At 37.8% G+C, this 27426-nt stretch overlaps 1 protein-coding gene across 1 annotated transcript in view; it reads right to left on the bottom strand.

The window, feature by feature from the left end:
• Nucleotides 1-1355: 1355 nt before the first annotated feature.
• CUNH1orf87 (chromosome unknown C1orf87 homolog) overlaps nt 1356-27426 on the bottom strand; it is a 63751-nt gene continuing 37680 nt past the window's right edge. Inside the window, exons 8-12 of the mRNA XM_028778799.1 lie at nt 23698-23795; nt 16115-16179; nt 8815-8879; nt 5584-5788; nt 1356-1516 (exon numbers count right to left, since the gene is read on the bottom strand). Of these exons, the coding sequence (XP_028634632.1) occupies nt 1356-1516; nt 5584-5788; nt 8815-8879; nt 16115-16179; nt 23698-23795 (594 nt within the window). The remainder of the gene's footprint in view (nt 1517-5583; nt 5789-8814; nt 8880-16114; nt 16180-23697; nt 23796-27426) is intronic.

Below are 27426 nucleotides of genomic sequence, written 5' to 3'. Positions count from 1 at the left end.
CTTATAAAGGAGATCTAGTAGTTTCAGAAGTTAAGTTGGTTAGAACTAAAGTTTCTTTTCTCGAATCTAGGTGTTTCTGCTTTTATTCTTGAAGGTTTGTTCATGAGACGTTGTCATGACACACCACATTACAAAGTGGACAATATGGCATGCTCAGAAGCTATTTTTTTTTTGACTGTGGCCTGACATGACATAACTCATTCATCTTATTTCCCAAACCTTTCAAGCCCAGCATCCAGTTTAAGTTTCATTAGTACTGGTCTTCAGGTCGTCTTATCTCTGAAGGTTCAGGACCATCTTCCTTTCAATAAACCTATCTCTGTGCTGTTTGGAAAAGGAAGAGGTGGAGAGCTGCAGAACATACTAAATACGGAACTACATGGTTGGTGGTAATTCTATCAGATCTTTCTGCCCTGAGAGTGCAAAGCATTTCCAAAGTGTAATCCGAAGTGCCCTTCCTTGAAACTTCTCTCAGGGACTCTGGGAAATAACCCTGGAGAAACTGCTGACATTGGCTAGTTTTGCCCTGGAAATGGTGCTAAACTTACATAGAAAACTCAAATTTTAAATTATTGTTCTGCTAACTGTTAAGACAGTGTCAATACTTTAAATTTATTTTTGTTTTGTTTGTTTGGTTTTTTTTTCCCTTGAGACAGGGTTTCTCTGTGTAACCTTGACTGTCCTAGAACTCACTCAGTAGACCAGGCTGGTCTTGAACACAGAGGTCCACCTGCCTCTGCCTCTTGAGTACTTGGATTTAAAGGTATATACCAGCATGTCTTTTATTTTTCATATAGTTAAAATCATTCTTAGAATAGAGCCTAGCATGGTGGCCCATTTACCTACATAGGAAATTATGTATTAAAGCTTTTAGGAATCTGAGGCAGTAAGATTATGAGTTGAGGGCCTATCTGGACCATATATGGACACATTATCTCAAAAGTAACCCCCCCAAAAAAGAGCTATTAAGCTCTATTCTGTACCAGACATTCTGGTGAATATTAACATTACGAATACATTTTGACACATGAACTCATGTTTTTGTTTTTTTTTTTCAAAACCAGTTTTGTTAGAAATGTAGAAGAAAAGTACTGATTACATTGATTATAAGCACTAAAAGAACAGAAGATCACTTCAAATGAATAGGTTCTTATATCAGAAGAGAAAGCTGCATCTCTCTGATCATTGTGAACTGTTCCTTACCACAGCCAAGTCCTGGTCAAAACTGGCTAGAAACAGCTCCATCTTTCTCAACTCTGCAAAGCCTCAGCCCAGCCCTCAGACTGAGGAGGAGTACAGGTCCCCATGAAGGGGGCGGTGAGATAGGCAGCTGCTCTCATGGTGTGTGCCTGTTCTCACAGCTCCTTTAAGTACTGAAGTGCTGGTTCCAAGATTATGTTTTCTCCAGAACTGTATCTTCGCAAGGCCTGGTTGATTCTCCGGGGACTCAGGGACAAGTTGTAAATGAGGTTGTAGTTGTGAATGAGGCGCCTGGCTTGCTCCTGCTCCAGCACTCCTGTGATGACATGAGTAGACGAAGTTTATTTTATTATTTGCTTAAAGATGAAGGGAGACTAAAGAAAAGATATATGCTAGTTTGAATGAGTTGTAGGTACATGGTAATTGCTAACGTTTTACGACTTTAAGATTCTTAAAATTTACTTAAGATATTTAGAGTAAGATATGGTTTACAGACCAAAGAAGACAACTTTGGGGTAGAACAAAGCAGATAGATCCAATAACACCACACATATGTTCTAAAGAATTTAAGCATATTCTTTGTATATAATTAAATGTAAAGGCAATTTTTCAAAGAAGTGGTGTGCTTGCTAAACACATTCTTAAATATATAGGATATTTCTTATCAAAGTATCTATGAATGTTCCCAGACATTTACGAGTTAAACTGCTCCTTCTTGACACACATTTTCTGTGACTGTCTTCAACTAACCTGCGTGATAGATGTGTGGATACACAGCAATCATTCTGTCATCCATATGTCATCTGTCTCAGCGATGACAATGTCAGCATGCTTTCTGAATGGAGGTTAGGTGCTAAAATAGCTGCAGGGAGGACTCTTAAGTGTAGATTGCAGCTAATGATCACTAACTGGTTTATAAGCCTGAACTGTGAGTTTAGACATGTTAGATGCTACACTCGGGAATACAGAGACACAATCCGTTACTTATAGAAGTTCTCCAACCTATGGAGAAGGTTTGCGAAAGATTAACTGAAATGGAACAATCTTTACAATAACAAATATTTACCTACAAGCATAGCCTATGTCTCACGCTCCATCCCAAGCCTTTACAATATGGAATCATTTGGTTCTCATTATTACCCACTTCACATGGGGAGAAACTCAGTTCTAGAGTTGTCCAATCACTTGGTTAAGTGGTTACCTTAAATGGTTAGCTGCAAAGTTATTACACTATGAAATGAGGTTAAGAGATTTAATATGGGCTATAGTATCTGCTAATTTTGTCCTTTTAACTGTGAAGATCTATGTCATAATGTGCCAAAAAAAAAGCGTCTCAACATATTTTAAAAGATGTAAGATACATCCCAAGTGTCCTGGTTAACTTCCAACTAGACACAACCTAAAATTTTCTTGGAAGAGTCATAGTTAGGAATTATCCAGATCATGTTGGCCCTTCGTCCTGTCTTTGGGGATTGTCTGGATTGTTAGTTGATTTAGGAAGATAAGGATCTTTGTGGCAGGTCTTTAGGCAGGTGGTCCTGAACAATTTTAATAGTAAGAGGAGTTAACTGATAAAAGTCTTGAGTGCAATATATATCTTCTGACCTAAAATAAGCAAAATTTCATTCTCCGTCTAGTGTAGCTGAGTACCAGTTGTAGTGAGAAGTCAAGGAGGGCTAGGTTTGAATTGTGGATCTATTCCTACTGGCCACTATGTCATCATTTTGAGCTTGAGTTCTTTCTCTACAAAGAAGGGTACTAAGCCTTCAGTCTGGCCGATGTGAGAATTTAGAAATGAAAAGCATACAATGTCTTGGGCCATGTCCTTTAAGGCATTCTGCCTCTTTGGACTTTATATTTTCTATTTAGACTTTGGTTCACTGGGTAAATTCTTAGTATACCGTTTACTCAGCCATTTGTTTCAGACACTTTCTTTCTTTAAAATACTTGTCATTCCTTGTTCCTTCTCTTTGAGGCTATTTTCTTCACAATCCCCATTAGAAAATAAGCCCAGTAGGTTCCCAGAAACACTGATTTGATGACGGATGGTCTGCTGGATCCTGGATAAGGAATGCACTGGCCTACTTAGCTCCTTGCACATAATAAAGAACAGTGAGTCATCTGTGGGCAGAGCAGGTGTTGTCAGCTCTACATCTAGAAAAGGGCTTCATGGTCTGTGAAAGACTGTGGCTAATGAACCAACAGCATGTCCTTAGCTAATCCTTTCCCATTAGACAGTTGTAGATGTTCCCAGATCTGGCTGACATATTCTTTGGCTGTTGAGCAACTAGCAAACTTCATAGAAACAGAGGAAATAGGCATAAACAGTGAGAGGGGCATGAAAAAGGCATCCCAAAGCCATTAGAATCTGTCCCCAAAGTCAACAAAAGCTACATTTTCCTCAGACTGTTTCATTCCTATTAGAAAGGTCCAAATCTTTGAGGAGTTTCTTAGCAACTAACTTTAGGATCCAGGATACATTATCATAACTTATCATTTTATTTAGGAATGGTTTTTCTTTCCACTTAGTATCTAGCTAGGCTCAGGGTTACTTGAATAACCTTCCAATCTCACTTCTTCACCATAGAAATCTTCCCTAATAATAATAATTTATCTCAGCTTTCACTATGACATTCTCTGCTTGAAATTTTTTTTTTGATTCTGATAGAGAACGATGCCTCATCCTAACTCTCAGGATCACAGTAAAGGCTCAACTTTACCATGTATGTAATGACCAAATGTATACTTCTGTGCTTGTCTTGTTCATCCTTTTGCCTGTCATGAATCAACTCAACTCTTAACATTTGGAGAAGATGGCTTCAACTTATAATGGCTAGATGAAGCCACCAAAGTGTTCTTCCCATCATGTTTCAGGTCTGGCTCTGTCTCCCCAGTACAGTCTCAGGTACTTCAGCTCACATTACACGCTGAGCTTCCTTTCATATTTGTTTTTTTCTTTCTTATATTAAGAATTTTAATTGATACATTTTATGTAGTACCATGTGATATTCCAATAAAAATAAATACTGCATAATTTTATCCAGAGTAGGTATATTTATCTTCTCAAACATTTATCAATTCTCTAAATAAAATTATCCAGAATTAATTCTTTCTAGATTTTTTTAAAATACATGGTCCATTAGAACTTCTTTCTCATATTTAATTGTAACTGAGCACATGATGTCTTTCATTTGAACTACTTAATTTTCAATTCTTCCTTCAATCATAAAACTTTATTATGTATCATCTCTTTACTCTTCCTCTGTAATGCTGTTAACTACTGCCATTCTGTGGTTCACCTAGAAGTCTATTCTTGAGGCCAGAAGCCATTCTGGATTTCTTCTAGATCTAGCCTCTACCCCAGCTCTGGAGTCATTAACACCGTTTTAATAAATATTTTATTATTCAGCTAACTTCCTCTTACATTTAATAATTTCAGGTCTTTCTAAGTTTCCTTTCCTTCCATTCCCATAATTATTAAAAATCTTGTACCATGCTATTAAACTTCATGAGGACTGAAATTTTAAAACAGAGGGAAAAGCACACAAAAGGAATGAAGAACTTGCTGTTTCACACGAGTGCCTTTGTAGGGCATGCCAGCCAGCACTCAAACATTAGTGATTATTTTAATATTAATAAAACCTTTGTTGATACCACAAAAGGACTCTTCTTTCTTTCAATGCTCACATAGCATAATCTAAGAGCACTTGTCACCTGGCATGTTGTATTGATTTATTCACATGCTAGAAATTATTTACTTGCTCTAATACTACTGAGATAACAATGAACCTTCAAGTAAAAATATACATGATAGCAATATGATGATAGATATTAAAGAAGCTGGCAAGGCCAGAGGAAGTCTGACCTAGATCTGTCTGACCCAGAGAACAGTGATTTAATTACAGAATAAATAATATTCCATAACAGGAAGACAGAAGACTTAGACAAACAGGAAAGTAAGGTATGTGTGAGGAAAAGCAAGTGACCCATAACCCATTATGACTGAGTGAAAATGTTCAAAATAAAAATGGAAGAAGAGGCATTTCAGGTGAGCAGGCACCAGATTTGACTTGCTATGTAGCTTGGAATTTCTCTTGGGAGCAGAAGGGAGTTAGGGGAATTAAAAGAATGAAGCATGTGTTCAACTGGTGGAAGAGTAGAGGTGGGGCTAGGAAACACAATGACATTGTCAGTCACCTTGTGGGAAATTCTTCTTTGATTCATCTTTGTGTGTTCTGATTTTTGTAGGCACCCGTTTTATAGATAAAATGTACTGTTTGCTGGTGAAATGAAACCAAGCCAGGCTTGGATAGAACAAAAAAGCCTAGTTTAGGGGAGAACACAAAGAAACTGAGTTGGTGGGCTTTGTAATTCATACTTTACCTGTGTTGTTCAGGTCACACAGATAAAGAGCATTTTCCAGCTTTCTGAACCTTTCTATCCATAACTCAGGTTGTTTATCCTTCATCACAGCTGAATGTTCAACAGGCTGGGAGACTGGCCTGCTCTTAAAGGAGGTCAAAGGGTCTTCTGGGGCTGAAGTCATAGTGGTAGGGATTTTTGGCTGCAGATTCTCTTCTGGAATTTTCTACCAAAACAACATAAGCATCTTACTGGCACACGTTCACTACCCAGAGCTTCTCCAGACACTTGGCCAAAGTCGAGTCCACACACCAGAAAGATTTATTGCAAGGTCTGGCTTTGGAAAACAAGGAAGAATCTTACATATTTGGCAGCATAGAGCTCTACCTGCCAAGTTTTAACTCAATGCAAACATGGCAAGTTTATTTTTTCTTTGAGAAGGGTGATGACATCACTTTTATCTCATTTTCTGTTTTGTAACAGGCAAAGGACTTGGGACCTAGGTGGCATTCTGATGTCCTATTCTACAAGTGCTAGATGAATCTATAGGGAGTGGTCTTCTGAGAAAAGCCATGACCTCCACAGTGGATTTTGGTGAAAGAATGACTAGCCCCAAAATAATGCCACTTTTGGCCTGAGAGCATGGTTTAAAGAATACCTAAATGTCTCTCTGACTGTAGTTTAACAACGGAAATCAAAGCTGCGTAAGAACTAGACTTATAAGATTGGGCAGACCTCACACTAGACCCAAAACTATAAGCAGGGCATAGAGGTGATGCTTAGCTCACTTCAGTATCCTAATTCCATGTCCACTCTTGAGTAGAAAGGTACTTTTGCAATGAAATAGACAAATGAGACCCAGAGGTGCCAAGTAAAGCATTCCAACACCTTTCATGTGTAGAAGGGGTAAATCTCTATGGCCTGATCAGTGCTGTGCTGATCCTTTGAGAAAATTGCCTTCTGCCTGACCAGCCCACATGGTTATAGGAAGAAGCACCAACTTCTATTTACATGGTTTGGGACTGGGCATCCAAGGCAAAACAAGTAGTATATCTCTTGTCCAACAGAGAGGGTAAAGGGAATATGACTCAGTAAAGATGGGAAAGCATGCCATGTTTAACTTCTTGGTTTAGGTCATGCTTCATTTCTCTCCATAATTAACACACTAAAATTTCCAATTTTTTCAAGATAATTAAGCAAGGAGAGTTGGTTCTGTTCATTGCAATCTAAAATGTTCATCACTTACCATGAAATGATTTGTACCATTTGATTTCCCTTCCCTCAACATTCAAATCTCTGAAACTTTGCAGTCTTTTTTTGATATGTCAAACTTTTCATGTGTAAGTGGTGAACACCCCAACTTCCTTCAGAAGAGCAGCTGTAACAAGAAGCTTTTCTATGAGCTGGGTAACAGACATGGATGAGGTTGCTCCCGGGAATGTGAAGAATTTTTTTGCTTGAAATACTCGAACACTGTGAAATTGCTCTGACATGGTTGACAAGCAACTGGTAGATTTTCAGGATGAATATAAAATAATTCCTGTTTGATAAAACTAATTTGGGGACAAAAAGAAACTTTTCATGTAGAAAACCAGAGAGATGATTCTTATGCATTTTTTTAGAGCTTTGGGCAACTTTAGGAAAGGTGAAAGCTTTAGAAAAATCTACTTATTTGATGCACTTGCATACATGGATATTTTCATTAAAAATCATTGTTGTTTGTAATTCCTTTGGATAGTTCCCAACTCTCTGATAATTAGACAGGGGGAATTGAAGACTTTGATCGCAAATTAGGATCAGTAAAGGAACAAGTAACTAACATACTCTATATTACTTTTCTGTACCAGGAGAAGTCGAAATTCCTTGCTTGCTCAGGGGATGTTGATGCTTTTTGCTTATTTCTCCAGCTTATTCCTTTCAGTCTCATATCATTCTCTCCAGGCACAGCTTGACACGGCGTGACAACTGAAAATACTCTTTGTCTTTATCTCTTTGTAATCTCACTCTCTCAGTCACAGAAACACCTTTTCATGCGTGTGCCTGGAATGATTGGGCTCCTATGCAATTTTCAAGACCTACTTCCTGTACTGCCTTTCCTTACAGCCGAGGATGGACAAGAATTTGTTCTTTCTCATCCATTTGTTGATCAAGGCACTTAGCACTGACTACTATATTTGTCTAAGTATCGTGTGCCCTAGAGGTATTTATTGATATATCATCAAGGGCATATGAGATAGTTATTGAAAACTCTCCAAGGTCTAGTTAGTGGCTGACAGAGATTCTCAATACATGCTTGTTGAATGAATGAATGAATGAATGAATGAACATATGGATGGATTATTTTCTCTGGTATAATAGAAAGTTGTTTTATCAAACCTCTGCTTTATCTCCCTTTTAAAAAGTAGGGCAATGGAGATGGTTCATACAAGGATTTGAGAAGAGTTAACTATTACAGAAATTTAAAAAGTCCTACAAGAAGCAAAATAAAAGAGCAAAATGAATTTTAAATATCTTATTCAAAACAGACTTAACACTCAAGGAGAAAAGCATTTGTGGTTGTTTTTCTTATGGTAAGATGCTTGCCAAAATGGATACTGTTGTCTAAAATAACATGTGTTAAGTGCACGAAGAGACCTCATATCACTTTAAGATAAATTATGTCCTAATCCAGACATTTCAAAACAATAGAAAAATTCATGCTACCTTTCAATTTTTCACTATCTCCTGGCTAAATGCTGAGAATATTAAGATGGATTTTAAATCATTTGCTGGATATTTATTTTCTTTACCTTCACACTCTCTCTCTTCCTTTCTTTTAAAAATCAGAGAACTTTTTACATTTTAAAAGGTGATCCCTTAGGGAAAGGTTACCTTCAGGTTCTGAAAGCTGGAGTTAAGATATCAAAATGTTCTTCTGGCCACCATTTAGTCTGATGACAGTTGGTGGTCACAAGTTTTGGAAGCTCTACTGTACATGTATATAAGAAAAATTGCTTAGGGTATGTGGCACACCCATCACTGAGCATGGGCAAGAGGCTTCCTCATACTAACTAGGTTAGGAGTTAACCCATATTCTAGGAGTTAATCTGTCTCCCTTTTCTGTTTGAGGCAGGTCCTAAAGACAGTCAGACAATAAGGTGTAGGGTGGAAATAAAGAACCCAAAGAGGAGGGCCCAGCCCAGCAAGATGTGGGAGGATGGAATCAGGGGTCCTCAAGGCCCTCCCAGGTGCTCCACATGCCCAGCTGCATACCACATGTTCAGTTTTTCTTTGGAGTCTTTCAGGTATGTCCTTTTGAATTTCCTTTTTATTCTTTCCTAAACAAGAAAAAGACAAAGAGAAGAGTTAAACTTGGCACACACATTTGGCATATACATACATCCAAGGCAAAGGCCACAGACTGGCTCTCTTGGGTGAGTTGCTTGTGTTAGGCAATGGGGACACTTGGTGAATAAAAGGCCAGGTTCTTACCTTGTGGATTTCAGAAGGAGGGAGGGGGTGATAAATAGTCACCCAAATGTATTCTTTAAACACCATTACCATACAAGAAAAGAAACATATGGAGATAGGAAAACATTTGAGCTTATTTAGGAGCAGTGGATGTGGTGGAAAGTGATTATTATTGCAGGAAATGAAATAAATGAATAGAAGGATGAGCAGGGAGTCATCTGGACAAAGGTATGGTGATGGTACTCAAAAAGCAGAGGCATGAATCAGCCAAAGTACAACCTGTGGAAGACTCTCAACCAGAAAGGTCCATGCAGCTTAGTGAGGTGGACCCGGTGAGTCTCTCTACTAGAATGCAAGCACTGTACCCTCAGTTTGATTAAGGGTGTGAGCACCTGCAATTTCCAGGCTGCAAGCTGCTGCCTTCATGGATAAAACTGACTTGCTTTAAATGCAGTCCTCAAAGGCCTAGGGAGTACCCTATAGACTCTAAATCCTTATGACTATCATATGCTAAGTGAAATGTAAATGTATCATTAATGAAAATACATTAGTTCTCAGTTGGGTCTCATTATTTTCAATAAAATTTAACCAAAACATTCAAGCAACGTTGGAGTGAGTCAGCATAACACAGTGGGTGAGAATATCAGGTCTGAGCCTAGAAGTCTTGGATTTAAATCCTGGCTACTTTTGTTATGAGGTCCATGATTGTGGACATTCTACTCCACCTCTTCCTGACTGAGAGAAGGATGGTACCTTAGGTGACTGTTAGGATGAAATGGAATTAACTAGATCATAGCAAGTGTTCAATAAGTATTAAAAAGTTAAGAGTGTCTTCTAAATTTTCAGATCAAGTTAGAGCCACTTTGTAATAGTCTATTAGCATTGCCTCTCTAGATAATTATCTTTTTCAATTACTTTTTGTATGTTTGTGTTTACATATGCATAGGACACGTGTGTAGATGTTTGTGTGTGTGTGCATATGTGAGAATGCACTATGAACAAAAGTATGTTTGTGTGTGAAGACCAGAGGCATCCTCCTCAGTTACTCTGTGTCTTGTATTCTTGAGACAGGGTCTGCCCCAGAATCTAGAGCACACCAGTTGTCTAGACTGACTGCCTAGCAAGCATCAAACTCCAGAGTCCTCGTCTCTGCAGTCCTAGCCCTATGATTACAGCCATATGTGTCCCTGCTTTGCCTGGCTTTTTTTTAAGCATAGATATTGGGAACCAAACCCAGGTGCACATGTTTATATAACAATCAATTTATCAACTGGACCATCTTCCTAGCTCATCTTCATTTTTTTTTTTTGATGCTGAAGACAATGTAATGTCATGTTTACCTGGAGCCTTGGCCTTCAGTGTGAGAATGGTCTTCAGTGCTTGCTCTCAGATGAATGGCTATGTACTTTTATGTGACATTAGAAAATAAAGCTACTAAGTGTGCAGTTCCTTTCTCCAGTTTTTTCCCAATCCTCTGAGAACAAGAATGTGTCTCTTCATTTCTTTCTCTCTCATACCTACCCGGATGCCACAGAATAAACCTCAACTGATGCTCATTGAAGATCATGATGGCAATCCCTCCAAGGCAAATCTGAATAGATCTGTTAAAAATTTGAGTCATAGGAATCCCTGAATACCTACTTGCACTGAGATATGCTCACTGTACCAAGTTTGTGAAAAAAGAATTTGTTTTTTATTGCAAGAGAAAATGCTTCAGATTACTCTTAATCTGAGAGATGGACAGTTAAAAAGACTCTAGCAGAGATGTACAGCAGAAAGGCAGGAATGTTGAGTCTCAGTCAGACAGACGTCAACACTATCCCTGTGCTTTTCATTTACCAACTGTGAACTTTTGGATTATGAAATTTCAAGAAGTTGCCATAATATCGTGAAGTAAAAATCATGTAAGTAAAATATTCAACAAAGTAATGTTTCAACCTTAGGCAGACATCATTTCCCCACAGGAGAGGATTTACCATACAACATGCCAGGCAATTTTCTGGGTGCCAGTTAATGCATGGGACTTTTTTAGAATAAGTCCTCAAACCTAGACTTGTCTCTCTCTAGCTCTTCCTTGCTATATGAGCTTTTCAGCATTCTCTTTGGAAAATATATGAAGAATCTACTTGGTCTCTATGTCTCTGTTTAGCTCTTTCTTGCTATATGTGGTTGTCAGTGTTCCCATAGGAGAATATATGAAATGTCTACTTGGTTTCTATTAAGTTTACCCTTTTCCTTTGTCATAGCTGATGGCATATACAGAGGTAATTGCTTGCATATGTAAACATTGTTTGAAAGACCTGTGCTGGTGATATTTTTCTTTTTCTTCTCCCTAACACAGCAGGAAGCGTAAATGAGAACCATCTGTCTAGTCGGCCACTGGAAGACTTGCACTGGAGGAAAGAGACCCCACTGACTTCTCAAAGTTTCCGAGTGTGGGAAGGACAAAGATTTATAAGGCTACCAAGGGACTGTGATGTTCATACAGCCATCCCTTCTCCTGTTTGCTCCCACTGATTACTGAAGTCAGTGCTCATTCGTGCTGGTTGGACATTAGCTCGACTTGGGGAGCTTTAAAAATGATCAGTGCTCAAGTGTCTCACCAGGCCAATTATACCCTAATTTCAGCTGAGCAGAACCCAGCATCATACTTTTTTAAAAAAATATTCTCTAGTTGATTTTAAAATGAAACAAGGTTGAAAGCATTTGACTGAGATAAAATCTTCTGGGCTCATGGATCCTAATGAACGAAACTTGTGTGATCAGCAAACAAACATGATTCAAATGTTTATCAGCGGCAGGTGTTTCCCACATAATCTAAAGAATAACTCTACAAGGTGGAAATTACCTCTTGTTGACTCTAGATGACCTAAGACAATAAAAATTTCAGCTGTCTTCTTAATATCAGGAGGCTATACATCTGTTTCAGATTTGTTCATTCAAGGAGGACATACTAGTCAAGTGCTTCCTAGATGCTGGCACTGCTGTGAAAAGGACACTGTAAGAGTGACCAAGATAAGCTCTTTTGCATCATGCAACGTGCATTCTCATTTTGAAGCCAGGAAACAGACACAAGTCAATGTCAGGAAATGATATGTGTTTCTAACACAACCAAACCCAAATTCAAGGCTGAGAACCACACAAGAGTCACTGAGGAGTTTATCCAAAGAAGTCACAATTAAGAATACTGAGTAGACAGCAAACATAGGTACAAACCATGCAACTACCTGAGGAAGAAGCACAGGGGAATTGAAGGGAAAGCAAAAGCCTTGGTAGCAGTATTTAGTACATTCAACAATGGCTGCAAAGAGAGAGCTGGTATAGCACAAAGCAAAGGGAGGAGAAATGAGTAATGCTGTGAGTTCCAGGAACTCTTTCTGAGCCTTAACACTGATGCTAACTTCTGGCTGTTTAGCTTCCAGCCCTCCTCTTTCTCTGGTGATCTCCCCTTCCTTTTTTTTTTTTTTTTGCTTTTGAACACAGAAATTACATTCTTCTTTCTAGGACCACTCAGCTACCATTCCTATATACTACGATTTGGTAGAATTCATCTCCAGTTCCAGCTCTGAGATTGTTCTGGTTAATCTACACCTCTAACAATATCTTAACCTCCGTCTTTCTTGACTCAAAGATGGACATCGAACTGATGATAAGCTTCTGATAGGAGAGAAAATATTTGCTATTTAATTCCCTTTTTCTTGGAAGGATATAGTGTGTGTGTGTGTCTGTGTGTGTGTGTGTGTGCGCAGTTGCTCATGCATATGAAAGAGGGTATAAGTTCTCACAGCTGCTGATATGGGAGGGAAAGTGAGTTGTCCTACATTGGTGATAGGAACGTCCCCTGTAAGAGAAGCAGGCTTTCCTAACTGCTGAGACATCTCTCCATCCCTTCCTATACGTTTCTTGCATAATTTTGACTAGTACAGTCAATTATTCTTAACTTTCATCCATGCCTCAATATTTATATTGGACATCTAATAATACCTAAGATATTGTTAGAGGCATAGATTAACTAGAACAATCTCAGAGCTGGAATTAAAACTATTAAACTGTAGTTCATCTCACAAATGTTGATTGTGTATATGTGTACACACACACACACACACACACACACACACACATATATATATATATATATATATATGTCTTCTATTATACCTATCTATTGAATTTTACATTTACTTTGTGTACTTTTCAGTTTATATCTTCCAATTGTGTCCTTAATCTAGATTGAAATTCTTTGCTACCATTTTTGATTTTGTTATTAATTCTTTTTCAACATGTAAGAACACTTCATTCTCATAGATCCAGTGAGCTAGAAATGGTAAAACACCACCACATTAATGTTCAGTAATCATGAGGCCATAACACAGTGCAACAACAGCAATACTACCCTGTCAGTCCTGTTGCTCTACAGTGACTAATATTCTCTGCTTTGTTTGTCAAACTCATTGCCACTCTAAATACCTAATAGAATCTATGTCTTTAGCACTTATACTATCTTCTCTCTCTTTTTCTCTCCATTTTATTTTTTAAAGATTTATTTATTTATTTTATTTTTTAATGGATATTTTCTTTATCTACATTTCAAATGTTATCCCCTTTCCCAGTCCCCCCCCACTCAAACCTCCTGCCCCTGCTTCACTGAGGAAGTTCCACCACCCACTGTCCCATTCCCACCTCCATGCCCTAGAATTACCCTGGGGCATTGAGCCTTCACAAGACCAAGGGCCTCTCCTCCCATTGAGGCCCAACAAGGCCATCCTCTGCTATATATGCAGCTGGAGCCATGGATCTCTCCATGTGTACTCCTTAGTTGGTGTTTAGTCCCTGGAAGCTCTGGGGGGTCTGGTTGGTTGATATTATTGTTATTCCTATGAGAGTTGCAGACTCCTTCAGCTCTGTCAGTCCTTTCTCAAACTCCTCCATGGAGGACCCTATTGGGGACTGTGTGCAGTCCAGTGGTTGGCTGAGAGCCTCTGTATTTGTCAGGCTCTGGCAGAGCCTCTCAGAAGACAGTTATATTAAGCTCCATTTAGCTGTCTTCAGACACACACTATAAGAGTGCATCAGATCCCATTACAGATGGTTGTTGTGAGCCACCATGTGGTTGTGGGGAATTGAACTCAGGACCTCTGGCAGAGTAGTCAGTGCTCTTAACTACTGAGACATCTCTCCACCCCTTCTCTCTCCATTTTAAAGACGGTAAAGATAAATCAGAGCACAGTAAACAAAATTACTTGATATAAGTTTATTACTCCACTACAGAACTGATATTTTAGCTGTGACATGTGCTACAGGAAGAATTGTGTTTCTGTAGCACTTGTACACAGATACTCTAATGCCAGATGGTAAGGGGTGTGTCTATATTTTGAGATAGGGCATAAAGAAATGATTATTAAACTGAGGGAGTTTGGATACATATCAACACATTCTAACTGATGGTCTTAGAAGAGAAAGAAATAGGGACACACAGGTGTCAGGATGCATGCGAACAGGGGAAAAAACAAATGAAGATGCAGTGAGCATCTACTTGGTGATGAGAAAGGGATGAGCTACTATGCTGTTCATCATTCTCAACAGGAGTCAAGTATGAATCCAGAGGCACATGACACCCATTTAATGGTCTCAGCACTATAACATGTTGTTCTGTTTGAAATACAAGACCAGTAACCTTCCCAACTATGTGGCAGTTTAATACGCAGGTTCACTGCATGTCCTGGGGAATGCTTTCTCAAGCTCCTTGATTTTTCCTTAGAGATTCATGACCATGTGTGTAAGAACACTGCCTTTTAGATTTTTGACATAGTATGCCAATCTATAGTACGCTTTCTGCAGTGCCAAGAGTTGAAAATGCTTCTTGCATTGCTCCTAAAGTCTGGATTTTGCCAAAGTAAAGTATTGAATTGTGTCCATTTCTCCCAAGAGATATGTTCAACTTCTGCCCACTGGTACCTGCGAGTTTCTATTATTTGGGAAGCAACCTTTACAGATGTAATCAAGTTTAGAACAGATCTTTAGAAGGCGAAGGAGAAGGTATTTGGGTACAGAAATATAGAGAAGACAGAAGACGGTCAAAAGGAGGTGTGGCCAGAGAATAGAGTCATATGTAATGGGCTAAGGGAGGCTTATGGTTACTAAAACCTGGAAGAGGCAAACAAAGACAATTGCTTGGAGACTTCAGAGGGACTATGGCTCTTGAGGATACTCAGATTTAATAGTTCCAGATTTCAGAACTGTGACTGAAGTCTCCTCTGCTATTTTAAGTCATAAGATTGTGAAATTTTGTTATAGAGGTCGAGAACATGAATACATTCTTTATGTATTTTTCAACTTTTTCAGCCTCTGATGCACATATGACTAATGCCCTGTACACATTTCTGTGTTTGATATGTTCCTGTAGGATGTTTTTCCCCACATGGATATAGACATATATAGTCATCACACAGCACATTCAACCATGCCTACTTAGTACCTTGCCCATATTAACAATAGTTAGTGGATGTTTAAGTAGAGAAATCCTAGCAGCTGATTAACATGAATGCATATTTTTCACCTGTCATATTTAAATTTGCAAATTGCTAAATATTTTACCATATTCACCTTTATAATCTTATTTACTAATATATCATGGAAATCATTCTGTAGCAGCCCAGTCATACTTTATAATTCCACAATTTAATCAACTGGTTGCTCTATGACTTAATGGATTGGTTACAGAAGGCTTTCTTCACTGTTTCTAACTTTACAACAATTATAAAAGTTGCTGCACACTCATATATTTGGTATCTGTATATTTATATAATATTTGATGATTTATTAGCCAAATAATACCAACCTGAAAATCCTAGATCAAAGAGATTGCATCTGAAATTTAAGTCAACAGTTCCAACTTCCTACACATGTGTTCTAGGTTCATGTCAAAGAGTTACTAGAAAAGTGAAATTAGGGAGTTTGAGATTTATGTCTCTTATCATCCAACTAACATAAAAGAATATTTTTAAGGGAAAATTTCAGTCCTATCATTTCTTCACTGAATATTTTTGGGAAGAATGAGATAAAATCCAGCTAAGTTTGCTGAGGCACAAAGCATAGCACTCACCTGCTGGCATATCACACAGCAAATCAGAAGAAGCCATGTTCAACCACTTAACAAAATTCTTCCACCTGTGTAAGAAATGGAGACAGCTTCTGAGTAATAAGAAGTAAGCTCTCCCTGCATTGGAAGCATGAACAACAAAGCCAAGTTTTGATGTTTTGAAGCAATATTGAAAGGAGTTTTGATATCAGTGCAGGAAACAGCGATGCTTTAGGTATATCTGCTAGAAAGATCTTTGGTACAGGGAGTTAGATGTCCTCAGAGTAACAGTTAAAGCTGAGTATGGTGGCCCAGGCCACCAGTATCAGAATACCGGGGCTGAGTTGGTGACTAAGGAAGGAAGATCAAGAGGTTGAGGCCAATCTAAGTTGTACAGTGACATCCTGCCTAAAAAACAAACACATAATCATGAACCCTAGGTAAGAAACCCAAACAAACAAATGAATTACCGAAAGACCAACAGGCTGGAGATGAGTCTTCTGGCAAGGTCAGGGCATTCAGAGACCAGGGAACTCTGAGAAAACCTGGCTAATGCCACACATGCCTCTAGCCATGAAATCAGTGACAATTTTGATGTCAGTAAAAACTAGCCAATTTTTACATTGTTACTATTATAGGAAAGTAAGTCAGTCCATGACCTGTGTCATCACCATTCTGCCCTATTTTCCACCTCAAAATTTTACGCATTTACCTCTTAGCAATAGTTCGTCATGAGATCTTCATGCCAAGTGGCTATTAGAAATAGCCTTTTTTGCTGCCTTAAGTGTGAAAAGAACTACAAAACATAAACATAGAAGAGGGATAGTTATGTGTGGTGGGCTTAGGTAATAGTTAATGAGTTGCCCAAGAAGAAATTGTATTGGGTATTAGTATATTACAACTGAAATCAGTTATCTAAAGCTTGAAGTCATCCAGCAGAGCTTTGATAGTGAGAAATCACTTATATTTGCTTGCCTAGCAGTCATTTATGTTTATGTAAATATGGTCTTCTCTGTCAGTAATAGATGCATGGTTTCTTTTTGGATACAGTATGGCTAAGACTACAGTCAAACATTCATATCTTGCTCAGCCAGGGCTGTCACCCTACCTGTCTATGATTTTTTTCATTCCTTCTTCTCACTTCTGTCCTACCCTCTGTTCCTGTTTTAATCTCTGTCATTAAATTTGTTTCTGGTCCTTCTTGATTTTTGTTTTCCCCTAATATTACAAATGTTACAAATGTTACAAAGACTCACAATTGGTCAAGGTGCATAAAATAAGAAACTGTTAAATGTACAGCCCTAAATGATGCATCTATATTACACTCCCTTCTCGCAAGCATCAGTCATCATTATAGAAGAGGAGATAGAAAGATGGTTATGAGCCAGAGGTAGTAGTTCACTAAAAGAAAACTGTTTTGTAGATACAACAGAACAGTTGCACATATAAATTCATAGCAATTGAGACTGGATTCATAAGATCTGCACACGTTGAAGCCAGCAACATCCTAGCTTGGAGATGGGAAGAGGCATGAAATCACACCTCCCCAACTATGAGGCTGTTGGTAGCTTCAGGAGACTGAGAGAGATTCCTGGTAGTTTGTGCAAGCTCCAGTTATGGTTACACATTCAAAACTATATTGGAAGCACAAGATTTGATATAGGGAAAATCAGCACACATTTGGGTAGATAGGATGCGGCGATGGTTCTAGGAGGAGATGGGGAATGAAGTGAATATGATCAAGATGCATTGTTTGAATTTCTCAAAGAATGAGTAAAGTGAGGAAGAAAAGAAATTTACATTTTCTCATGTTGGTAAAAGACAGCTTCTGTTGCCAGCAAACTAACTGCAAGTGGAGAGTTGTTTTGCTATCTCACCCAGCAGAAGGCAGACTGAAATGGAGAAGAAATTGGCAAACATGTGTCTTAGGTTTTCTCAAGGAGTTCTAATGTCATAGGATTTTACTCTCTTTAAATAGAAGTGATACTTTAAGTATGAAAACAGTTTGTTTTGCTTATAACTCATAAACCTTTTCCTATACATGGATCACATATCAGAAGATTTCTTTGATCAACATGTGTATTCTGGTAGGAGCTTGGAACATGTGGCCTCCAGAGCTTCATGTGAGGAAGAGATAAGCCATGATGTGTAATGCTGCAACCAGAAAATCTGCTGACTGCAGACCTAGGAAAGTAAAGAAAAGATGGAGGACAGGAAGCTCTCATGGGGAGTGGTAGTAATCACATAAGCATCAGCATCAGCTCAGATCTGGAAACAGACTGCAATGAATCCATTTTTTAACGATTTTTTTTACTTCTTCTTTTATGACACTTGGGAAGTACAGACATATGCCTAGACCATCTTCCAATCTTTTGAAAATAAAGCATAACAACCAAGAGCCTTGATCTACTGAAAGTCACAGACTGTTCTCTATTTGTTTTGGAGATCTGTCACGCAATGTCAGACCATGTTCTATCAGTTATCAGAGAGAGAGAGAGAGAGAGAGAGAGAGAGAGAGAGAGAGAGAGAGACTAGAGAGATGGTCAGTCAATATAGGACTTTGAAGCTCAATAATCTGAATTTGATCCCACAACTCTCAGTGGACTTCCCAAAAGTTTTCTTCTGATCTCTGTAGGTGCAAGCATAAGTATGTGAAGGTGTACACACACACACACACACACACACACACACACACACACACACACAGAGAGAGAGAGAGAGAGAGAGAGAGAGAGAGAGAGAGAGAGGAATAATGAATACATGAAGAGAAAAATCACAAGAGACAAGGCCCCAGATAAAACACTCCTAGAATGTTTTTAACATTTTCTTGATTATATACTGAGAGTAGGGGGAGGAGAAGGTATTAAATAGTCCTAAATATTCAACTTGGGTATTGTATAACTGAAAGGGAATATAGGACTTATGTAACCAATATATATTTTAAGATTATTCTAGTAAATATTTTCCATTTCTGTGTCTCTTACATTTCTAGATCTTCAAAGAGCCACTCAACTTAAGAATTAGATCCTGTCATAATAATAGGCACTAATAATAATAAAACTATTGTACCAAGCTCCTGTCTTCCAGCTAGGAAGGTTAGGACTTCGGACAAATACTATGATCTTGATTCTAGATTCAGGAGGACTTCATTTCATATTCCTGAACTAAGTGAGACTTTTTGTCAAACAACAATAGTAACAACAACAGCAGCAGCAACAGGAACAAGACATTACTTGGTTATGGCCAGCTTCTCTCTCTCTCTTTCTCTCTCTCTGCCTCTACTACCCTCTTAACTCCCTTCCTCATGCCCTGAATAAAACCTATTCTATCCTATACCATCGTGCGACATGGCCTTGGCATGGGCCTGCTGAGACATACCCTTTCCCCATACCTTACCACACATACCCACAGAACATATTCTATATTTCTTTATCTTTTTATAAACACATCAGTTATTAAAACTTAAACCATGGAGGGTTGTACTTCCTTACCCATGCTCTGAAATGTTCTTTTGATTTTAGCATTTTATCTTATCTTTTACGTGAATGAATAATACTTTTAATGTAGGCTTTATATGCTAAATTTTCCATGTGTTCATCATCAAATAAGCGTTTGTCCACATGTAGTGCAGCCAAACAGATACAGTCTCCTGATTTTCATGGTTCTGCCCATGGCTTTTTTAGACCTACAGACAAGGGAAAGATGACAATTCCTGTGTGTCCTTGGCACTTCAGATTCTTCTTTCTGAGCTATACATGTGATACCTTTGCCATACTTTTGGATACAAGATACTTCATATTGGTATCACACATCACAGTCCATACTTTCCTTAGTATCTCCAACTACCAGCTGCCTCTGGGCTGACTGACATAGCTTAGCTTTCAGGGATGGCACTGCCAGCTACAAATATGAAGCTCAGGCTTTCCGCTTTCCACCTTGCTCAGCCGAGCTCTCTCCTTTGTTATTTCAGAGATGTATTCACTTAGCCTTATTGATGAAGTTATTTATTAGGTGCATATAGGTTTTGGTCTCTCCATGCTGCCTCAGTTTCCTTATTTAAAAAGTAGGTTAGTAACTATGTTTAATTCCTAGCTGTCACAGGAATTAAAAGAATCAATATTTAATGGCACTTGAAATATTGCTTGGAATTGTTTAAGCTCTATAAATGTTCTCTATCTTTATTATCATTCACATTATTTTTACAATGTGGAATGGAAAACTGGGTTGGCTATCTAACACTGACCCAAACGGCAGACAATAAATAGCACGTCTCTAATAGTTCTTTACTTAACCCTTTTCCTATTCCTTTTAAACAGCAAATGCCAAGTAAGACACCTCATGTTTCCTTTGTCTCCTAAACTGTTGCCTTTGTCCCCAGGATTGGCAAAAACAGTCCTTTCCAACCTAACTCCATTTTCCATAATGGGCCAGATGTGTACGGTAAGTCCTACTTGTGGCTATGTCAATTGCTCTACTCTGTTCAGGAAGCCTCCATAGCGGCTTTATTATTTATCTCCTCCCCCAACACAATTTGGCGTGTGCACGTGTGTTCTAAACTGGTTTAAAGCATTTAATTTTGCCAATATAATTTTAGAGTATTAGATTGCCTCCTGTTCTCTCTCTGTCCTCCTTAATTACCATTTATTACAAAGTCACAGAGAATTCACATTAAATGTGAATTCTGACTTCCATCTCCCTAGCCAAAAACAGGGATAATAATTTCCACCCAATACAACCTGCGCTCATTTTACATAAGGGTGATTCAGAGTGGAGATTAGAAACTGTAATCACGTCTTCCTCACAATCGCCTTATCCTGGCAGTCATTCACTAACGTCTCTGCTAATTGTTAGGAAAATGGAAAAATAAAAACGAAATCTCAGAGTTTAAAAAATTTATTAAAAGAAAAATTAAAAACAATTTTGTTGCAGGGCTGGGAAAATTGCCCCTCTTGTCAGCTCTTGCAACATGCCAGTTTAAGAAGGGAACACAACTCATTTTATTTGGCTAGATGGGGCTAATCCCACATCACCACAATCCCTCCTGATGTTTTATTGATTCTAAAGGACATTTAATCAGGAAGCAGCTCAGCACTAGAATCCTGCTAATTAGCAGACAGCCACATTCCAAATGGCTTTCCAATTGAACGCAGATTAATGGACAATATGTACTAAGATAATGATTCAAGCATTCAGCTCCTAAAATGTGTGTCTAAATTGCATCTTTAATCTCTTAAGGATATAGGTTTGCATGCAAAGCCTATAATGGAATGGGTTTAATTCATAGAAGAAGCTTTAGCCAATAACTGTTTAGAGATGAAATAGGTTTACCTCTTATAAACATATTTTTTTTGATTCTCATGGTGTTGATGTCCTAGAATATTCTAAGGTCAAAGATAGCCATTTCCACTCATATTTCTGATCCCTGCAATATTTGTTCTGAGTTAGATGTTAATCAGTGCTATCAGTGGAGTCTTTACTATGTCCTACATTTAATGTGATCTTTGGTGCTTGATTTTTCTTCATTTAGACTAGAGCCTTTTGGGAATCCCCCATTTGTTTCCTGCTTTGCTCTCATCTCACCTTTCAGCTTTCGTAGCTTAACCATCTCTAAGGAAATTCTCATTTCCAAAAGTGGCCCATAGAAATTCATGTACTGGATTAGACTCTTGGTCTCACTTATTCATTGTTCTTCACGTAACCTTCACTTGCCTTTTTTCCCTTGTTGCTCCCATAACCTTGATATGCCATATATTTTAACACTGATGTCTCATCCTAACTAGAATACCTGTATGAAGAAGGGGCTTTTAATTCATACCCATATTCCAAATGTCCAGGGAAATGGTGTATTGTTGACTTTTGACATAAGTTTGATAAATAAATGAATCAACGATTTCATCACATCTGCTCTGCGAACTTTGTGCCACATTAAGTTAGAAGCTCTGATCATTTTAGTGTGAGGAAAACAGCTATGTTTCTTGCTGTAGGAAGATCATTATAGAGACATCAATTAAGAAACCATACAAATAAAGCCAATATTCTAAAGAGTGTTAGAAAATAAAATGACTAGGTGCTATTTAAGTGCTTAGTGCAATGAACCTGATTTCATTAAGATGTGTAGGAAAGGCATCCTTGAGTTTGATCATGAGCTGAAAATACTTTGAGATAATGTCTCTCTTAACTGAGGTCAAGTATGTAAATATACATCATCACAAATTCTACTGCTTTAGATATTTGGAATACAGAATTGAAGTAAATAAAGAATGTTCTTGTTCTATGGTACTGTAGTTTATTGTTTATTACAACATGGCAACAAACATAGCATGCTAAATGAATGTTATTTTATTTATTAGAAGTTGAGGAGGGTTAAGGGGACATTACACTTAGTGTAGAATATTTATATAAAACATTTAAAACATAAGTTGGAAGTTTTGTAGAGCAAAAAAATGTGGGGGGAAAACAGGAAAAGAGTAAAGAATGGAGCATTAGAATTCTGTATAAGGTAATTAGTATAGCCCACATAGATTGGGTGAGCCCTAAGAAAGTTTTCCGTCTTTTCCTTTCCAGTGCAATGAGCAGTTTCTTAAATTTATCCATCAGCCAGTACCTATAAAAAGCCTTAAAGGTAATTCTTTAACATTTCCAGAGAGAGTCTGTGAAAATTTATGTCCTATACGCTTGGTAGGGTGGGTTATATCCTTCTTACTTCTCCTAACCTTCAACTGTATCTTATTTGCTCATTAAAGATTTTGGCCTGTTATATTTTCCTTTTCCTATGCATTAAGCTAAGTCAATCTCATTGCTTTCCTTTCTTAATAATCATTGTTTGATGATGATGCTTGATCCTCAACCGCTACAACACTATTTCATGGGTTTGGTCCTATTATTTAGCTGTTTATGGTGGACATTTAAGTAGTGATAGCTCCTAAGGGATGAAAGAAATTTTTTGCTTTGTATTTTTATGAGTCTTGAGGAATCTTTGTCTTAAATATTTGAGGAAGTATATCTATTTATTTTATATACATGTGTATGCATATATGTGGAGGTCAGATGATAACTTGTGAGAACTGGCTCTCTCATTCTATGTTGGATCCAGGGGCTGAATTTAGGTCATAAAGTTGGAAGTATAGGCATTTACTGACTGAGCTATTTTACCAGCCCAGTTTGGTTTTAATAAACAATAATTCTTAACACAGGTGTCAAGTGATTGATGTTAATTAGTTCCCACATGAAATTCCTTCTCTAAAGGCAGATTTCTGTACTTGACATCCTATTAGAAGACAATGAGGATAAAAAGTTGTTACAATTTCATAAATAGCATAGCATAGTAGCCAAAATGACTTACATCTGATACTAGTTTTTCTCATGGTTTTGAGATGACAAAATGATTTAGATCTGACTTGTAGATGGAATACCGTCTTATTGTGTCTTTGATTAATAGAGAGCAAAAGGAAGCTTCAGTGTCTCGTTTTCTTTAAAAGTTGCTATTTCTCTGAGGATGGTCCAATTTCAGCTAATTTAGTGATCCCTTAATGCCTCAGCTCCTAGAATTTTAAGACTTTGCCATATTTTCATTTTTGGTGGGGCACAAACCTAAAAAATCAACTTACTTTATTTCACCTCTGCAACCCAACTCTCGGTGATGTAGTAATGTTTCCAGCAGGGTCATGGATACATACAGTCCATGCTTACTACATATAGACATGACCTAGAAATAAGACAGAATTTGAAGCTTCAGTAAAATGGAATTAGTGTTTCAATTTCTTCCCATTATTATACCCTACATAGTTCTAACAAAGAATTATTTCTCAGGAGTATATTAGGCCATTGAAGTATCATTCAGGGTAAGATTTCCAGCTCAGTGCTTATAGATAAAAAACAAGCAAAGATCAAGAAATGCATGGTGGTGCTAGCTTGTTTTCTCTAATTTCTAGTCTAGAATCCCCAGCCCAGGACAGTTGTCACCTACAGTTAGGGAAGATCTTTCCTCATCAATTTACATAGTCAAAATAATACTCACAGACCTGGCAGAAAGTCCACCTCCCAGACTGTAGGTTCTATCAAACTCACAATTAACACAACACTACCAATTACACTCACTGTCTTGCTCTTCGTAGGTTAGCCAATTATAGAAGAGAGTAGAAAACTCAGTTGAGTGTGAGCAAATTAGAGAGATGTCTTTATAAGTGCCTCCAGGACTCCACTATTCCTATGGCCTATTATCCTAGGATATAGTACCAGGAAACCAGGGATAGCCTCCAAAATTACAGAGTTCAAGGGAATTATTCAAGCTAGTCAATCTTGAGTTTTCTTACCATGCTTTGTTCATTCATATTACAAGAAACACAATGACAGACTCTTGACCACACTTGTCATTTTGTCCTGAACCTGGGAAGCCTTATATGGTCTAATATCTTCTTTTCAATAGCAGTTGTCTAGGGATCTGTTAGTATTATCATAGTTAAACAATAACAGAATCTACCTTTTAAAACAGCAACAGGGCTTAGCTAAGTGTAACATGTCCTTAGTTTAGGCAAAGCCTTGTGTTCATCCTCAGCACATAGTAAGCAAGAAAGCAGGCAGAGGTCAAAAGCTCATGTTTCCTTGTCTTTATGAGGTTTTTAAATAAGCCTGGTACTTCCTAGGTGTAAAGAAATTAAGTCAGAGAAACTTGTAGAAGAAAAATAAAAGATTCTTCAGAAACATAAAAAAGAACAAAGTTAACCAAAAGCATAAGGAGTTAAGCCGAATGCTGGGCAGATTACAAGAAGATATGAATAGTAGGTGAAAAAATGTCTAGAGCTGTTTAGAGCCATAAGTATTATGGTGTTACCTGTTTGGCAGTAGTTTTATGATCTTACTGCTTCCTAACCTTCCTTGAAAGACAGTGTCTTTTCCAGGGTGGCATGGTACTTTTGTCATTTATTTTCTTACCACTATTGTTTAGCAGTTTTGGAAAATACAGGATCAAAGTAAAGGATGGATGAAAACAGAATGGGGAGTGGTTAGCAAGAAAACAATATGGAAATTGATTCCACATTCTGCCATCCCTATTTAATAAAAACTGATTAACTTTGTGATTAGCACGTACTGATGTGTTTTTGAACACCTATACTGAAATTCTTTTCTCAAAATAGACCACTCTGTCAATATTCAGTTTTGCTGAAGGCTAAAATGAATAGCAGATTAGAAAGAGTACATCATGGTACCTAGACACAGACTGATTGATGGCTGCTAAAAACTGACTGACAGTCATAAGAAGCAATAGAAACATCTACCCAAAAAGTTTAAGACAGTATTATTCTTGATTTTACCATTAAAATCCTCCAAAGCATAAGTATTCATACTAAGGAACTTTGTTTCGGGCAGTATTAGAAAAAGCGTCTGGCTAGCTCTCATCCTGGCCGCCATGTTCATGCTCTAAGTTCCTGCACTAAAGGCAGTACAGGTCGTCAAGATGTTGGTGTGGCTACTGCCTCCACTGACCAGCTCCTTGGAGTCCTTGGCTCTATATGGGCCCTGGGCCAACTCTGTCACCCTCATAGTGCTCGGCTGAACCCCAGACAATATCGTCACCCTCAAGGTACCCAATGAAGACTATTAATGCTTAAAGATTATCCAACGGATTTATATACGCAATACACAAGATGCCTACACAATTAGAATTGTTAACCCAGTATCTAACCTTTTGATATGAACTACCTGAGACTGCTAGAGACACATACATCTGCCTCCTTCTCCTCCTCTCCCCTTCCTCTTCCTTTTCTTTTTCCCTCCACCTCCCCTTCTATCGCCCAATCACCCACAGGCTCTAGCCTTTATTTTACAAATTAAGGTAGGTAGAAGGTTCACTAGAAGACATCTGTGTACTGATTCATTCCTCCTCTGCAGTCCCTCCCTGGAAAGCAGAATTAGCATCAAAATACAAGACTAGGGCTATCCACAACAGAACTTTAGTAAGAAATGTTTAATTTTCTTCGTTCAATGAGTGTTTTCAATAAGGTATAAATAAACTTTAAAAGTCAATAAACTATATTATTTATCAATAATATAGTTTCCTCAGGTATTGTGTTTTATTTACACTAATACTTGACTCAACCATCATTACCAGTTAAAGGAAGCTCTATAGATTTCTAATTACCAGAGTTAGTCCTATTTAAAGAAGACCTTTCTGCAGAATGGGATGGACATGTCCTGCTTCTCTAAACTTTCTTTCATTGATTTCTTGAGTACTCCCACATCTCCTTTGATAATTGTTATTCTCTTTCATTGGCTTCTCTTGTCTAAGTTCTCCATAATAAATGCCTTCTACAACCTGGTTTTTGTCTCACCCTCCTCTGTTCTGTAGTGGTTTAGTAACTGCTCCAATGATGTTTGCTACATCTTGAGTCTCAAGTAATGTAATTTCAGTCTAACTACCAAGATTAACATGTTCAAAACTCAGCCCCTTATAACTTACACTACTAGTTCACATTATTCCTGTTTCATTTCTTATCTCACTGAATGGCATAGCCTTCTAACAAGTTAGTGAATTTGGAGTTAGTTTTGCCCTACATCCAACGACATATCAAAGTCCACTTTATCTTTCCTAATGTCTCCATCTCTCCTGTTAGTGCATTACTTGAGGCATCATTATTGTTTCCTACATTACTGGAGAAGCTTCCTTGAGGAATCTCTTTCCTTTCAGTTTTACTTGAAACATTCTGCAAATTATATTAAAATATCCCTCTGGAAGTTCAAATATGGTCATATTATTTGCACATTTAAAATGCTTCAGAGGTTACAATGGTTTTATAGGATAAAATAAAAACTCCTTGGAAAGACCCTTTGTACATGGCTCATACTTTTTGTGAGACAGTTGATTAGAAGACATTCCTTGAGCTGGTCATTGTCTTTATAAGTCCTTATTCTGGAGAAGATCCGCACTGTTCATTTGACCCTGACCAACTGTCCCATCATTTTTTCTCCTCCTCATTTGTTCTTTGCCACATCTATATGCTGACCGGGGTTCAATATTTATATTAATCTCCCTAGTCCATTTTTAAGATAAATTATATTGATGTCTAGTTAGTTCTATGTTTAAGGTCATGGCTATGCCTTAAGTTGTCATAGAACATCAAAGGCATTTCCTCTCCTTAAGCTTCTGGTGACCAACAAGATTGTATTTGTTGTCATTAGTGCCTAGAATTGATTGACTAATTAATGAATCATACATGAAATTAAATTAAATATGCCATATTGATTAGAAATATGGCTACTGCATTTAATATAGAGAACAATTCCGGATTAGTAAAAATATTTAGAGTGTTTTATGACAGAGATATAGAAATGATTAAATA

This window comes from Grammomys surdaster, unplaced genomic scaffold (genome assembly GCF_004785775.1).
Source record: "Grammomys surdaster isolate TR1022 unplaced genomic scaffold, NIH_TR_1.0 341, whole genome shotgun sequence".
NCBI lineage: Eukaryota > Metazoa > Chordata > Mammalia > Rodentia > Muridae > Grammomys > Grammomys surdaster.
Note: the sequence above shows the minus strand (reverse complement) of the source record. Positions and strands in the feature narration are given on the sequence as shown.